Source organism: Dasypus novemcinctus, chromosome 20, assembly GCF_030445035.2.
Source record: "Dasypus novemcinctus isolate mDasNov1 chromosome 20, mDasNov1.1.hap2, whole genome shotgun sequence".
In the NCBI taxonomy this organism is placed as follows: domain Eukaryota; kingdom Metazoa; phylum Chordata; class Mammalia; order Cingulata; family Dasypodidae; genus Dasypus; species Dasypus novemcinctus.
Window position 1 is genome coordinate 51,029,296 of NC_080692.1, and position 16,754 is coordinate 51,046,049.

Below are 16,754 nucleotides of genomic sequence, written 5' to 3' on the forward strand. Positions count from 1 at the left end.
TGTGCGAGGCTCGTGCGACACCGTCACACAGCAAGCGCGAGGGCACGCCCCACCCGCTTGTCCCAGAAGCAGCCTTCTAACGCTATCCTAGCCTCATTTTTTCTTATTTTGCATCCAACTGCAATACAGTGCAGTTTAAACGAGCACTCGGTCACCCTGCATAACCTACCAAGCGAATCTGAAATGCACTAAGCCTCTGACTTTCCAGTGTAGTGACATCGAGCAGAAGAAACGGATTTCAACAGCTACGTCTGCCAGCAACGACTTCTTACCGGAATTATCTACAAGCAAACAACCCCTTCTGCAAAATAAATGCTTGCTTCATTTCTCACCTTGGGTCTGTTTCTCTCGATAAAGCACTTGCAGCTTACTGACTGCGAACCAAGGTGCTTTTCCTGCCCGAGCACAGGGCCAGCTTTCCTTCAGCCACACGCCTGGCTGCTGACAATGCATCGGGCACCGGCTGCCAGGCTGCCGGGCAAGCACCCTGCTCATCTCCTAACGCAGCACACCCAATCCCATAATCCCATTAGGCACCCCACATGCACAGCATCTTCTCCTTTACAGAGCATTCGCAAGTGAGGATTAGCTGCTCCTAACAGGATCTCCGGTTCGGCAAGGGAAATAGCCTTAAGGAGACCGTGGATGGTTCGAAGTCCTGCAACAAGCACACAGCAGACTGCATACAAAACAGGATTTTCTGGCTCCGAATCCAATTCTCCCCCGCATGGCCTCCCATTAGCATGCCATTACCAAGGTGGAGAACTGAAAGGAAAAATGGTGGGTCAAATACTGGAAGTCCCCCTGGCCAAGACACCGACTTCTTACTGAGCCGTGAGCCCAGGGGAACCTGAGCACTCACTCCGTTAGCTCAGGGCTGACATAAACTTGAACTTGGTGCGTAACCTCCACTACCAGCAGAACCAACAGGCGAGTACACTGCCGGGAATACCTGCTCGAGCACCACAAAGCAAGGAACAGAATCCAAAACAAAAACCTGGGCTTGGCATTTTATTCATTATGAGAAGCAATGTTTGCAATTATGTTTCAGCCTTGCCAGAGAATAAAAGAACTGCTCCTTTACCTTTTGCTGCCTTATCAGGAACTTAACACTGATGGAAACACAATTTGTAGATTTAAAGGGTTACACAATATTCTTTAAGAGGTAAAAAAAAAAAAAAAATTGATCATTGATCTGGACCAGCATTTTCCTACAGCGGATCCCTGGGCTAACATTTGCCACTGCCACAAACTCCCGCTGGACTCTCTCCTTTTCCTTGCTCCTTGTATTTCTATGGCATAAGACTGATGAGACATGTCACGACTTTGTAATGTGATTTTAAACTTGCTGCTCTTGATACTCTCTTTCGTCCCCATGAAGCTATCTCTCTGGACAGAGTACAAATGCCCAGTGTTGGCGATACCCCTGACAAGGTTTCCAGCCCGAGGACACCACACCTGCGGGTGTCAAAAAGAGGAGCCCAGACACACAGGCTGTTAGTTAAGCACAGACTTTCCCACCCAGCCAGGTGACCCCCTCAGTCAGAATTTCTGTGCAATGAACCGGGAAATCTTTATTTCTAGCACGCTTCCTTGAGTGATTCCAATTTGTTAATTATTGGTTTAAAAAAAAGAATAACCTGAATTTCATTTCAGAAGAGCATTTATTCAGGGCTTCCTAACAGCAAGCAAGAACAGAGCAGCTGGTTTTGCACAGCCCTCTTTAAAGACATAATGCCCTGTTTTTAAAAAGAGGACTTTTTCTTTTAATTCAATCAATACCTATTGAGCATTTACTATCAGACAGGCCCCACGCTGGAGTCATCAGGCGTGTAACTATGGGAAGACGCCTCGCTGGAAGGCTGGAACAAGCTAAACCCAAGGTTCTGTGCCTATCTGACACCACCAACGGAAACGGAAATGGAAAGAGAGACAAAGGTTTCTTTGGCAGGAAGGTGCTGAGCTCTCTCTTAACCTTGTTATTTGCTGTCTTTTCCTACAATGTAACACAAGCTCCGTCTGTCTTTATGAAGGGCAGAAACGATCGACTCACTCAAGCAAAGCGGTTCTACCTGTTTGTCCAGGACGCACCTCACGAAAGGCAGGATGCGCTTTTGCTGAAAATCTTGTTTCATCTATTTCCTGGATTTGAAAGGCAACCGTCTTCAATATAATGAAAACAACACTTCTTCCATCAGGCACGTGCTGCTTTACCTCCTCTCGCCTCCACTGCTGCAGAGAGGGAAACCAACTCGCAGGCCGCACAGCGGCCTCGAGAGCGAAGCGTCGCGCCATCGTGTACTGAACATACTGCACTCACACTTTTACTCTCACGGTTAACCCCGGAGTCACAAGGCTCATTTCTAAGCACCACCTTCCTAAAGACTAGTACCCACAGAAGCAGAAAAGGCGACGGTTAACTGGCACTAACCAGGACAAGCTGCACGCTGACACATGCCATCGATTCTCACACAGGAACCCCCGAGCCCACGGAACGCAGCATCTCTGGGCACCAGACCCCAGACTTGGCTCTCAGCACGACTCAGGTGTCGGTGAAGCAACCTGGCTGAAGAGAACCGCAGAGCCGTGTGGCCCTAGCCTTCCGAAGGGGTAGGACGCCGACCGGGAAGCAGATGCAGAAGAGCAAGCGGACAGCGTGGGGGGCCCAAGGTTGTGCCGAGCCGTTGTGGTGCTCGAGGAAGTGGCCGCGCTCAACCCGCCTGAGGGCACCCACTGATCGGTCAACAGGGGCAGAAAGCCGGACCTGAAAGCCACTTTCTAAGGTCGGTTGTTTTTAAGGAAAACACCACGACAGGCTTTGTCAGCACAAGCGACGTCCAGCGGTGCTGCACTTTCCTTTCCTCGGCACACGTCCCCACGGGGCTCAGGACGACTGCAGCCGACGGGGCTGGGCAGAGGTGGCGGGCTCTCCTGCAGCTGGAATGCTCAAGGGCGAAACGGATAGGGAAACGGATGTGGCTCAAGTGATTGGGCTCCCGTCTACCATATGGTAGGTCCAGTGTTTGATTCCTGGGACCTCCTGGTGAAGGCAAGCTGGCCCATGTGGACTGCTGCCCTGAGCAGAGCTGGCTCAGCAAGATGACACAACACAAAGAGACACAGAGGAAAGACAATAGGAGATGCAGCAGACCAGGGAGCTGGGGTGGCACAAGAGATTGAGCACCTCTCTCCCCCTCTGGAAGGTCCCAGGATCGGTTCCCAATGCCACCTAAAGAGAAGACAAGCAGACACAGAAGCACACACAGAGAATGGACACAGAAAGCAGACAGAGAACGCAAAAACAACAAGCAAGGGGAGAAAAAAATTAATAAATCTTTTTTTAAAAAAAGCTACAGTGGTTACATTTTCATAAAGGTATCCTTCCCTTTTAGTGATATTACATAAAATAATAAGGACTGACATGAAATTAAATCTGGGACTGGTTTCAAAATAGGTCAGCTGTGGCAGGGGGAAAGGAAGAGGGTCTGAGTGGTACATGCCAACGATGGATGCTGGGAACAAGCACAGGCGTCACACACATTCTATTTTTTTTTTTAAGATTTATTTTTTAATTTATTTCTCTCCCCTTTCCCTGTCCATTGTCTGCTCTCTGTGTCCATTCACTGTGTGTTCTTCTGTGTCCGCTCCTATCCTTGTCAGTGGCATGGGAATCTGTGTTTCTTTTGTTGCGTCATCTTGTTGTGTCAGCTCTCCGTGTGTGGTGCCATTCCTGGGCAGGCTGCACTTTCTTTCGCGCTGGGCGGCTCTCCTTATGGGGTGCACTCCTTGGTATGGGGCTCCCCTACGCGGGGGACACCCCTGCATGGCAGGGCACTCCTTGCGCACATTAGCACTGCACATGGGCCAGCTCCACACGGGTCAAGGAGGCCCAGGGTTTGAACCACAGACCTCCTATGTGGTAGACGGATGCCCTAACCACTGGGCCAAGTCTGCTTTCCCCGCACGCTCTTTCACACTACTTCTGGAGGTATCTGAGAAGAGTGGGCCCCTCTGGCCTTCTCTTCCTCTGAGGCAGGTGGCAGGACTGTATCATCTAAGCAGCTTGGAACCCACTTGGAAGACACTGGCCAAGGAGCTGCGGCACCAAAGAACATGAGCAGTCCTAACTGTGAGCAAAAATCATACCTCTGCATGGAAAGCCGTTTAGATTTCAGAGTGGACGGTGCCTCAGCAGAGCCCGGCCTCACCTGGGAGGGATGGAGATGTCCTTGATTTGGATGTGGTTGAACCACGGCCTGAAGAGTCTGAGGCTTTGTAATAAATGATCAGAAATTCGGAAGAACAGAAAAGGGAGCAGTGGGCAAGAAGCAGGGCTGAGCAAATCATGGAAGTAAGAGCCTTGCTGAAAAGCCCAGGCAGCGAGACCTCCTCAGCAGAGCTCAGCTGAAGGGTTTTGCAGAACGGTGGTATCTACAAATTAAAAATAATCCGTGGCAGAAACACACTGTGGAGGGCCATGGAAGCCCCCAGAGCCAATGGTCTTCAAATCTCCAGCAGATGTAATTAATTAATTTAATTAACCCCTGAGGCTCTCTCAAGCACATAAGCACGTGCATCTTAAACACGTCGCTTCATCTGGCAGGCCCTTCTCAGGGCAGAACGGTCATATTCTGAGTTGCATTATGATGACATAATTAGCATCACTTTCTCCACATTAGAGTGCACAAAGCATGTCCAGTTGGGAGTATCTACAGAAATCAAAGCAACGGTAGATCAGGGACAGAAAGGAAAGTGTGGGTGTGATGTCTACAGGAGCAGGGGTGTGAGAAGACACGATCGTCACACAGCCATCGTGCAGTAAACAATCACTGTCGACCCCGTCTCGGCACAGTCCAACCTGCTGGAAATACAAGGGCAGGCCAGATACGGCCTCTGCCTCAAGGAATGCACGTGCCAGTGCATGATAAAGATTAGCAAAAATAACCGGTAAAGACTGCAATACAGCGTGATAAGAAGTATGTTCAGGATTCTACAGGAAGGAACACACATCCACGAGACTGGAGTGGGAAGGCTGAGGCAAGCCCTCGTGGAAGCAGCAAGGGTTAAGGAATGAAGGGCTGCAAGCGGCAAATGTGGAAACAGTGTGTTTGGGGGACTGACGTGGTTTGACACGCCTAAGGACAGAGGTGGGAGCGGGCAGGAGCTGCGGCTTTGGGCTGGACGGTGGCAATGGAGCTCAGTGTGGGAACATCACACACACCACGGAATTATATAGTTGGATGTGGTTAAAAAGGGAAATGTTAGGTTATAAATATGTCCCAGAATAAACACTTTAAAATAGAGTTGACAACACAGTGTCCGCCCTGCAAGGAGTCTGATATTTATCCTAAAGCAGCTAGGGAAACACTGACCTCCTAAATGGGAAGCCAGTTAAAAGGTAACACCGGGCAGTGATGCAGAGGCGGGCTCTGGGGGGAGCAAAACCAGGGAGAGAGGCCAACAAGGAGCAGCAGGCACGCCGCAGAGAGGCTGCCTGTGTCACCCCAGACGGTGAAGCCGGAGCTGGAGGTAAGGCAACAATTCTAGAGACACCGGCAAATCCAGCTCAAGAGAGAACGTGAGTTAGACAACGCTTTCTTAGACATAACATCGAAAGCACAAGCAACAACAAAAATAGATAGAGCTTCGTCAAAATTAAAAACTTTTGTGCTTCAAAGGACATCAACAAAGAAGTGAAAAGAAAACCCACAGAATAAGAGAAAATGTAAATCAAAATCTAATAAAATTTGATTCTAGAATATGTAAAGAACATTTACAACTCAATAATACAAGACCAAAAAACCTACTAAACATGGACAAAGGATCTGAACAGATGTTTCTCCAAAGAACGTACATGATTGTCCAACAATCTCATGAACAGCCACGCAGCAACATTAGCCATCAGGGCAATGCAAATCAAAACCACACTATGGGGAAGCGGCTGTGGCGCCATCCGCTGGGCTCCCGTCTACCATATGGGAGGTCCTGGGTTCGCATCCCGGGGCCTCCTTGTGAAGGCAACCTTGGCCCATGTGCCGTGGAGAGCTGGTGCAGCAAGATGACCCAACAAAAGGGAGACTAGCAGATACAGAAAAAATGCACAGCGAATGGACACAGAGAAGAGATGGTGAAAGAAAAGGAACAAGCCACAAGGGGGGGGGGAGTAAATAAATAAATCTTTAAAAAACAACAACCACGAAAAACCACACTACGGCACCACTTCAGGTCAGCTAGAAGGGTTATAAAAAAAAGGCAGGTAAGTTTTAGCAAGTATATGGAAAAAACATATTCTTGTACACAGCTGGTGGGGCTGTAAAATGTTACAGCTACTTTGTAATAGTCTGGCAGCTCCTCCAAAGGTTAAATACAGAGTTATCACATGGCCCGGCAGTGCCACTCCTAGACAGATACCTCGGAAATGAACACGTGCTTCCACACCAAAGCTTGAACAGAAATGTTTAAAGAAGCATTACATACACCAGCCACAAAGTGGAAATCATGTAAACGACCATCAACTGAAGAATAGAATCATCAAATGTAGTGTATTTGTACAATGGAATACTACTGGGGAATAAAAAGGTCCTGATACATTCTGCAACATGGATGACGCTATGCTCAGTCAAGAAGCCAGGCATGAAAGACACAGAACGTATGATCCCATTTATAAACTGTTCAGAAAAAGCAAATCCATAGAGACAAAGCAAGTTTGGGAGAAACGGAGCATGACTGCTAATGGGCATGGGGCTTCTTTTGGAGTGATGAAAATGTTCAAAAATTGATTATGGTGATGGTTGCACGACTCTGCATATCTTGAAAACCACTTGAGTATTACTGTTTCAGTGGGTGGATTGTATGGCAAACTATCAGTAAAAAGTGGTATAAACACATACACACACACATAAGAGAATTTGAAAAACAAATTTTTATAGTGTATGAAAAAATAAAAAGGAATGAGATTGGTAAATCAGATACAAATCTGTTCAATGCTCTGCAGGGCAATAAAACTGTAACATTTGGAGTTTTATTTTCTACTAGAGAGAAAAGAAAATCATCAACCTCCACCAGGTTTCTATATGTTCAATTCTATCTTACAGAGTTGTAAAATGCTTGGAGCCTAATCAATAGTAGATAACAAGCCAATCCAAGTTACATGCCCCAGATGTGTAAGATGATGCTCTAGCATTTCGCTGAAGGTCATTCTGCCATCACTTGTCTTATTCACAGGTGGTAGATAATTTTTCTCAAAGATTTCTTATGAGTATACATTTCAGTTTCATAAAGCAGAAGAAGGCAAGCTGTTTCCTCCAAGCTAAATGCATAGAAACAGATCATCAAAAAGAGAGGGAATCTCTGGAGTTAAAATCGCTAGAAGAAATCATTTTTTAAAAAAGGGAAAACTTGACCACACTACTCTTAAAAACAAGTAGGATTTAACCAAAGAAACAACATATGTAATCAATAACAAGACCCACTATTAAGGGGGGAAAAAGCTCGTCTGAAAACTCTAACCTGACAATAGGTAATTTAGTGTATCTATTGTAAAAGAAGAAATAAAGCTTGCAAGAAAGAAACAAAGGTACTCCTGGAAGTTTGGCGAATTTTAAAACTCTTGTGACGGAGGCAAAGCATCTGTGGAGAGCCAACACGGGACTTCAAACCTGTGATTAATAGATGGGCTCAGAGAGCTGCCAGGTCACAGCTAAACTGCACAGCTGACGAGAAGGAAAGCAAAAGCCAGCACGGCTGAGAAACAGCCCGAGCTAATCCGCTCGGAGAATCCCAGCACACCAGGAGTCAGAAAATTAAGCGAACGGGGTAGAAACGTTATCTGGGTACTTTTCTGGAGGCTCAAGAGCCAAATGTCATACCAATGTCCCAGAGGAATGTGAACAGCCATTGATAACTTGCCACTGAAGTGTCCTGGATGCCTACAGGTTTTAAGTTTGAAACACAAGCACAGAAAGATGTGTTTTTTTAAAGAAAGGAGAGGAAGCCTAGAAGGGCATGCTTTTCAGGGCCTTGCAGACCACCTTCCACTGACTGACCTGCCCACGTGCAGCCACTGGACAGATGCACAGAGAGCACCCTGGGGAAAACGCCCGGCTCTCTGGGAAAGTGCACCCATGCCTCGGAATTGAAAGGTAGAACCCGGCAAATAACTGGACCAAGGGTTCTTCGCCACCTGGGAGAAAAATGCAACATAAGCCCCTTAGCAGCTCAGATGCACAGCTAGGATGGCAGGGGGCTGGAGGTCAAGGTCCTCTGTCCTGTCACCAAGGACCTCAGTGGGGCAGGAGTTCCTCAGTGACGGCAGAAGATATGAACGAAGTAAGTCGGGGGGGTTGAGAAGCTGTCTGTCCATCCTTGTTCCCTGCCATCTGCCTGTTGACTGTGCATGTCGAGCTTCCAGAAACCAGAAACTGAAGGAACAGGCTGCGGTCGCCCCTCAGAATCAGAGTGAAGGTAACCCTGATGCTCAGATCCAGGGAAAGGAACCGGCCACGAGGCAAGAACAGGATCTGGCGTTGGCTCTTCTCCTGAGGCAGGAAGTAGCTCCTCTTCAGGGGGCACAGACCCTGGAACATCTACCAGTGAGGTACTGCGGCCTGAAATGTCCAGACAAGAAGCCTGGGGACTCGGAGAGCCACTGAGAGATACTTAGGAAGGACATGTCAACTGCAACCTTAACGAAAAGCAGGGTTAGAGATGTCAAGTTTAACTAGATGACATATTGAAAAACATCAGCTATAAACAATCACTTTTAAAGGTTCCAGACGACCTGGAAGGGGTGAGCTGGACTTGATATAGCTTCTGAAAGCATATTCAAAATGTATTTAATCTAAACATACACTGGAATAAAGTAATAAAAACAACTGCAACATAATATTTATTATAAAATTGAGCTAATCAGATTGAAAGACATCCTTTTATAATGGAAATAAAGAATCTACAAAATAAGAAAAAAAAAACAACTAGAAATAATAAAGAAAAACATACAGAGCAAAGAAAGCAGTAGAAATTGTCAAATAAAACACTCTAGGTAAATGAGTGATATAATAAAAAGATCACTCCCTGGCATAAAAACAAAATCCAACAATCTGTTGTCTCTTGGAGATAATTAAATCAAAATATAAATGGGCTATAGGTTAAGATTTATTTTATGGTTTATCTTGTTTTTGCAAGTAAAAAATAAAATTGAAAGCTACTTTCATGCAAATGATACTAGATCATGTTGAAAGTGTATATGAAACTATGAAAATTTAATAACAGTACATCTGAATGTTTGAAATACAGCAACAATATACCTTGAAGAAAAGTTATTAAAGTTGTCAGAAATTATATTTGAAAGCCACATAGTATATCACAGCAGACTGAACAGTTAAGGAATTATGAATCAAGCTATGATGGCATTTTTAGTGTAACTTTTTTTTGGCTATTCAAACTTTATTTCAAATTCAAACCATAAAATAACAGAAAAAGGCAGCCCGACAACTTATAGAAACATTACTCTTAAAAAGTTCTGTCCAGGCACTTTTATCTCATCTAATTCCAACAGCTAACTCAGTTGTTCCTCTAACACTCAGAAAGATACACAGAAGAATGCAGATTAGTTATAAGACAAAGTCAAAGTCTCTTTATTAATGAAAAAAATAAAGAGGAAAAAATGCTCAATCATACTCATATCTCACAAAAACCAAACCCCATATTCTTTTTTTGACCTTTAACATTAATCTAATACCTTCTCTGTTTTTGCTACAAAACCAATACAATATTGTTAACTACAGTCTATAAATTACATTAGTTATATTTTCCCACTTATCACCACAATCTTAACATCTTATAGTAGAAGGTTCCTGTACTTGTATTAACCATGATTCTCATCTACAGCCCAAATTCCAATATTGTCCTCCAGCTGTACTCCAACTAACATTAACTTCTCTAAATGATTTGTTTCACCCACAATCTCACCCATCAGTCAACAGTGTTACGCTCAAGATATGGCATTTTAAAACTAAACGAACTCATGAGTAACAGAAATAATTACTTACTTGTCAAAAGATACAGGTGGCAAAGGAAGAGCCTGTTATTTCAAGCACCACATGGACTAGTCATGACTTAGCTTAGACACTGTGAGGGCACACAACTTGCATGCAATTTATTTCATTCAAGGAAATAAATTACAAAGCCAATTTAACAGCTGTTCAACTCCATGAAGGTTTCAATGTTGAGATCATGGAGTAGCATCCAGAATGTAATAAAAGATTAATAAATTATAAATACATAAAAGAGACCATCACATATCTGTAGGAGGAGCCCATGGCAGACAAATACAGCAGAACAGTTAATTATACCATGAATTATGCGATAATTCAATGAAATCTGACTCGTGCTGCATAGTTTAAATAGTGTTTAATGTTCGTTAAGTGTTTTTTCCTATTGTTTAAGATGACTATGGAGATTAGCTCTATGGAGCTAGCCCTATGGTTGAGCTGGAGAGAAGGCAAACGTCTGAGTTCACCCATGCCTGGCTGTGAGTTCATGGGTTCCATGAGGACGAGACTGATGAAGCCACTGGAGACAAAATCATCATTATAGTGACAAGAATGACTAAAATAAAAACTACCTGAATTGAGCTCTTGGCCTAGATGGTGCTAAACTCTTTACATGATTTCTTACAATTCCCAGCTTTTATCTACTCATCTAGAGGGAAAAATAAAACAGCCCTCCAAGTACTTAGAAAAATAGAAAGCCAATAATTGAAGTCACTCTCAACTAGATACATCAGTCTCTTAAGGAACATGCTACCATGTTTTAAGTTGATTTTAAGTTAAAAGTAAAATAATTTGAAAAATGTGTATTTTCTTAAGACTGTATCATCCTATTTAATTAGGTAACATGCCTTATAAACAGGTTCAATGGTTTAGGAAATAAGGAGTTGTTGATGTTTGTTAATTTTTCACTTTTCTAAATGAAAGTCAACTTCTTTACTCAACTATCAAGCAACAGTTTTGAGCCCTCCAGATAGTATTTACAACTGATTTTTTAGTATTTTTAATAGAACATAAGAGACACAGTTATTAAAGGTTTCTGAAGAAGGTTTTCCCTACGTATTTTTCGGGTCACTAGAGAAAGTATAGCAACAATCAAGGTATCTCTCAAAATACTCTGACCTCTAAGTAAGGAAGAATGGAATAGGATAAAAAGTACCCCAAGTTATTCGCATTTACAAGTACTTGTGCAGTTCCCAACTGGGGTAACAAAATGTTTAAATACTCCCTTAACTATGGAACCAGTATCATAATTTCTATAAAAACATTCTCAATGAATCAAATCCATGTACCAGATTCATCGATCAATACCACTTCTTGACCCAGTATCTCCAGAACTCTTAAATTCAGATAAATAGGGAAACGGACTTTGGCCCAGTGGTTAGGGCGTCCGTCTACCACATGGGAGGTCCGCGGTTCAAGCCCCGGGCCTCCTTGACCCGTGTGGAGCTGGCCCATGCGCAGTGCTGATGCGCGCAGGGAGTGCCCTGCTACACAGGGGTGTCCCCTGCGTAGGGGAGCCCCACACGCAAGGAGTGCACCCATAAGGAGAGCCGCCCAGCGCGAAGGAGGAGCAGCCTGCCGAGGAATGGCGCCGCCCACACTTCCCGTGCCGCTGACGACAACAGAAGCGGACAAAGAAACAAGATGCAGCAAAAAGACACAGAAAACAGACAACCGGGGGAGAGGAGGGGAATTAAATAAATAAAAATAAATCTTTAAAAAAAAAATTTTTCAGATAAACAATAACATATAATTAGCTGTTTTTTTGGCTAAATTTGTTTACTTCTGTTTGCCACTTTTACCTCCCCACTGATTTTAACGATTCTGATGCCTAATACACTTCTACAGTCCTCTCTGTGCATTGTTACGTAATGTCTGCCATATGGGTCCCTCAATAGATACTTGCTATTGAAATGGACCCAATAAAAAACTTGCTGAACAAATACATACTGAGAACATTATTGATCATACCAACAAAGCCGTGCCCTCTGCTGAAAAGAATCTCCAAGGCGGGAGAGCAGTTTCTTTCCCCCTACACTGTGAACAGGACACAACCCCATCTTTCTGCAAAGCGTAAAACCAAAGTAATAATATAGATCAAGATGATTAAAACTAGCCAACGAATGCCAAGCGAAAGTTTAAGAACGTCCTTCTACTGACCTTGTAAGGATGTAAGGCGAAAACGAGGCTGGATTGTCCTGCTCGGAGAAGAGTGGCATGGACCCTCCCATTATCCACAGCCGGAAGTAGAGGACCAGGAGGACCTGGGGGAGGAGACGCGGTGAGGAGACAGCCGCCACCGGGGTGGCCCGCCTTCCCGAGGACAGCTGGAGGCGCCTTCCCAACACTGCATTTTGCAAACATTCTTTATAGTGAGCATGCCTACAAAATCCTGATGCTCACGGTGAGTGGGGAAGTAGAAACAGTTGGAAAGGGAGAAGAGCAGGCAACGAAGGCGAAGAGGCAGGGCGCGGAAGGAAGACATCCGGCTGCTATAGCCGGGGACACCCTGGGGATCGCTGTCCCCTGCAAGGTGAGGCGGCCGAAGCTGGCAACCGTGTGTCCAGGGTCCCGGGCTGGCATTCTGCACGATCCGGCAGCTGAGCCCCCGCCACTGACCTCTGAAGCCCCAGCTCTTATCACCCCGCCCCTCGCAAAGCCCCATATTTAAACTCATTTAAAACAGGATTCGTAACACCGCCAGGTCTCAAGTGAAAATACCTGAATATGTCCCAGTCCTGAGCACACTCGAAGGGTTAATTCGACAAGCCCCTGAGAGTACCTCTTATTTCACCTTCTGGAATTCTGCCACCAAAGTTGAGCGCCCGTTGCTCAGAGGCCCAAGTGACAGTCCTGGGGACGAGCTCGTTCACAGAGAAGTCCACCCTCGCTGCCCACTGGTGGACTTCCCATGTCAGTGGACGGCCTTGACGCCGTTCCCTGAAAACCGGAAGGAGAGCTGTGCCTGGACAAAGCTAAGGGAGTAAGGCTTGGGGAAGTCAAAGCTGCATTTCTTTTAGATTTAGTTCATGGCTGCCTTATTTAAAAACCTACAAGGATGCATCGGCCAGCCCTGAGCACAGCATCAGTGACGAAAGCCCAGGCAGCAGCCGAGGGCCCCTCCGGTTCACTCCACCACGGTCTACTCCAGGGCGAAGCATGGCGGTGGCATGTTTACAAACAGAATTTACAGCCTTAAAGAGATCCCAGCAGCACTGCCGACTACCAGAGAAACAGGGAAAGTAACCCGAAATGTGAACTGAAAACACTCTGAAGAGGAAAAAAAAACTCTGGGAATTGAAATAAATAAAACAGTTGTGTAGAACCATTATAAAAAGGGCTTTGAGAGTGAGTTTACAGTAAAAGAAGAAAAGGAAAATGGTATTTCACAACTTTTGTCACAGCAATAATACTAAATTGCTTGCATTTCCAAACAACTCTAAGAAAATAAATCACTTCTGGGACAAGTATAGACTTGTCCTAATTCTATGCAAAAAAATGTGGGGAAATTCTTTAGAAAAAAGTTCTTGCCCCTTTGGCTGAAAATGTCCAGATCTCTACTTCACTCTGATTTTGCATGCTTATCTTCTCCCATAAACTCATTTTAATGTCGAGAAAATTATCATTGGTAACAGCAACTGAAAGACATTTTCGTAAGTTTCTTATCAAAACTTGTATTATAACTTTTGATCGGAAACTTATGAGAAAGAGCAACATTATAACACACCAGTTCACTAATCTATGAATAGGAATATCCAAGAGAATGATAGTGTGATAGACACCGAAATGGCTACCAATAATTCCTGTCCTCTTTGTTCGTGCATTCTGCTCCATTAGAGAAATGTCCCTCTCCCTAAACCTCCGTTGGTGGTGCGACTTGCTCTGTAGAAGCTACAGAAGGTGCCTCTGTAGTTGGTCAGATCTACCCTAAGCCTCGAGGTGCATTCTTCTCAGCCTAGCTGCCGTGCTGTGAGCTCCTGGCTCTTGCTGGAGAGGCCCGAGATGATGAGCTATTAGAGAGAGCGAGGCCGTGTGGAGAAAAACTGACCTGACCGGGCCCAGCTGACGGTCGAACAACCCTACTTGAGTAACTCCAGCCAACAATCATGATGAAGAAGAATCAATTGCTGCCCAAATTAAAGGAGTGGGGCAAATAATTGGTGGTGGTTATTTAAAGTTACTACATTGTGATGGCTTGTTATGCAGCAGCAGGCGACTGATGCAGCCGGGGTTTTCTCGCCTGCTCTCTTGAGAGCACAAAAAAGGGATGGGATGTGCCGTACTTCACACTTTTGGATCATAACTTCACATATACCCAGACAGTTCCTGATGTACCTCTATGATGTGTGACCTCTTTCGTCAGTCTGCAGGACTACGATCAGGGGGTTGGAATCTCCTGCTGATTCTATTCATCTGAATCACATCCATGCCAAAGTAAAGTATTAAGAAAACACGCTGTATCAGGTCTTTCAAAAGCACATGTGCACTTACATAACTGATGACCAAAACAGCTCTTTTTAAAAAAGGCCTCATGGTAAGCAGGAAACTTCTGTGGTTGCTTGTTGTCAGATACCTGAAAGAGGAAAGAAAGCCCTTCAGGCAGCGAATGCCACCACACCCACCTGTCCTCTGGGCAGCACACCACCTCCTGGGTTTCAGCCCCCACTCGGCCCCCCACCACCTGGAGCCTTAGCAAACTTCTTAATCCCTCAGCCCCTGTTTTTCTCACTTATAAAATGGGGAGAAAATACATGGAAAAGGAGCGGGCCCAGCCAGCTATCAACACCACACCCCACCCCGTCCCACGTAAGCCTGGCAGCTTGAACAAGGTAAGTTCATCTCCCCCTAAGGGCAGCTAGAAGGGACCCACAAAGCACCTCACACAAAGGGAACCTCGGCCAGGTGAGGTGAACCTGTCCATGGTGACAGCCTTGGAAAGCTGGGCTCGCCCACAAACAGCGTGTGACCTTCTCAGCCACCTGCGTCCCTCAGAACCCAGCCAGGTGACAAGAATGTCATCCTCTGGGGGACAGGGGCCCCGGGTAGACTCTGCCTCTGCCACACAGAGGACAGGCGATTGGCTGATTTAAGGAAGACAACGGAAGGAAGCAGGAGGGGCAGTCAACTGGCCCCCAGAGGAAACCTCAAGTAGTTCACTTTCACCTACATGCATATATCTACCTGTTAAAGTACAGAAGGCAGAAAAAAAAGCTGAATCAAACCACAAAAGCCAGCGAGCATTTCCCACCTCAACCTTATTTCCTCTACCCCTTTTCTTTTCCTCTTTTTAATAGAGCTTTTCTTCAAAGAATTTCTCTCCAGCACCTCTTAACATTTGCATTTGAATGGGAATGTTCAGGAAGGAGAGAAATCCTTTGCTAAGGCCTGAAGCTACCAGAGTGGGCTAGTACCTCACACAGACTGCACCCTGACTGTTCACAAAACATGTTCTCTAACAGTCCAGTGCTTCCAAAGGCTCTGAACACAGGCAGCGGCCACTCGGGGCGGTCTTCCCCCTCCCACTCCTAAAGGCAGGTGCACCAGCAGCTCTGGAAGTGACAGACTCAGACGCTCTGACCATTCAACTAGGTACTAAAAGCTCTAGAGCCAGCTTTTCACAAGCTCTGATTTGGATCCAATCCTAGCACCACATTTAAATCCCTTTCTTCTCTCAGCGCTCAACAGAGAACATACCAAGGAGGAAAGCTCTCGAAACTCAGGTGTGCAGCTACTGTTCCAAAATGGACTTTGAGTGTCCATTATTTACTGAAATCGTTAGCAAAATCCTGCATGTGTTTGCTTCTGTGGTCTTTTGGAGAGTGTCCTTTTCTTTGATTTCTAGTCTCAGAGGGGCCTGTCATCCTGCCAAGCATCCTGCTCTCAGCTCTGCCTCGATCTACCATGCTTGTTACCAAGCAAAGGCAGGGTTCTCTGCCCGATGCACTCAAATGACCAATTCCCGAGGCCCTGGGGTTTCAAAGAGAAAGAGCTGATTACTAAGGGCCAAGCAGGAGATCAGATAGCCTACTGACATAAAATCCTGTCTCCACAAGTCTACGGAGTTGAGGGTTTTATGGATCCAAACAAGGGAAGGTAGAGAGGTCACCATCACAACATAAACACAGGCTGGGACTAGGTTAACCATGACAACACAAGGAGGGCTGGGACCAGGTGGGCGGGTTCAGAAGTTCAGGTATTAACATTTGGCTGCTCTACAATGTACTAGAGAAAGTTAAAGCAGCACCCAAGTAATGATTCAGTAACACAGTCATTTGTGAATTTACTCTCAGCTACAGGTCTGCCATTTCAGGCCAACTCAACCAAGACCAACTGACGATTTCCAACCCTGCTGTAAAGGACGATGTGAGGTCGGTGGCAGCGGGGGGAGGGAGCTGGGAGAGCAGGACATCTGGGGAGGGGAAAAGTGCTTTGTGGTGGGTCTATTTTGGAAGCTCCATTTCTCAAGTAACCTCTCTTGTTTATTTTAACACAGAAGAAAAATTAGACATGGTTTTCCTCTCTGAGGAACAAGCCACAGATTTGAGGACTTTTTTCTGTTACGCCTCACTGAAAGCTCATACGCTGGTTATTCCAGTGAGTTGTATTTATACACTGTCCCCCTGTTTAGAAAGTCCTCCTCCATAAGAAGGCCCATTTCCTCAAGAAGTTCCAGGCACCAGATAATTCACTCTTCAGATTTAG

At 45.4% G+C, this 16,754-nt stretch overlaps 1 protein-coding gene across 1 annotated transcript in view; it reads right to left on the bottom strand.

The window, feature by feature from the left end:
* The window catches only part of TMTC1 (transmembrane O-mannosyltransferase targeting cadherins 1), a 255,722-nt gene that overhangs the window by 149,044 nt on the left and 89,924 nt on the right, over positions 1 to 16,754 (bottom strand). Inside the window, exons 6-7 of the mRNA XM_058282990.2 lie at positions 14,544 to 14,625; positions 12,213 to 12,316 (exon numbers count right to left, since the gene is read on the bottom strand). Coding sequence (XP_058138973.1) covers positions 12,213 to 12,316; positions 14,544 to 14,625 — 186 coding nt within the window. The remainder of the gene's footprint in view (positions 1 to 12,212; positions 12,317 to 14,543; positions 14,626 to 16,754) is intronic.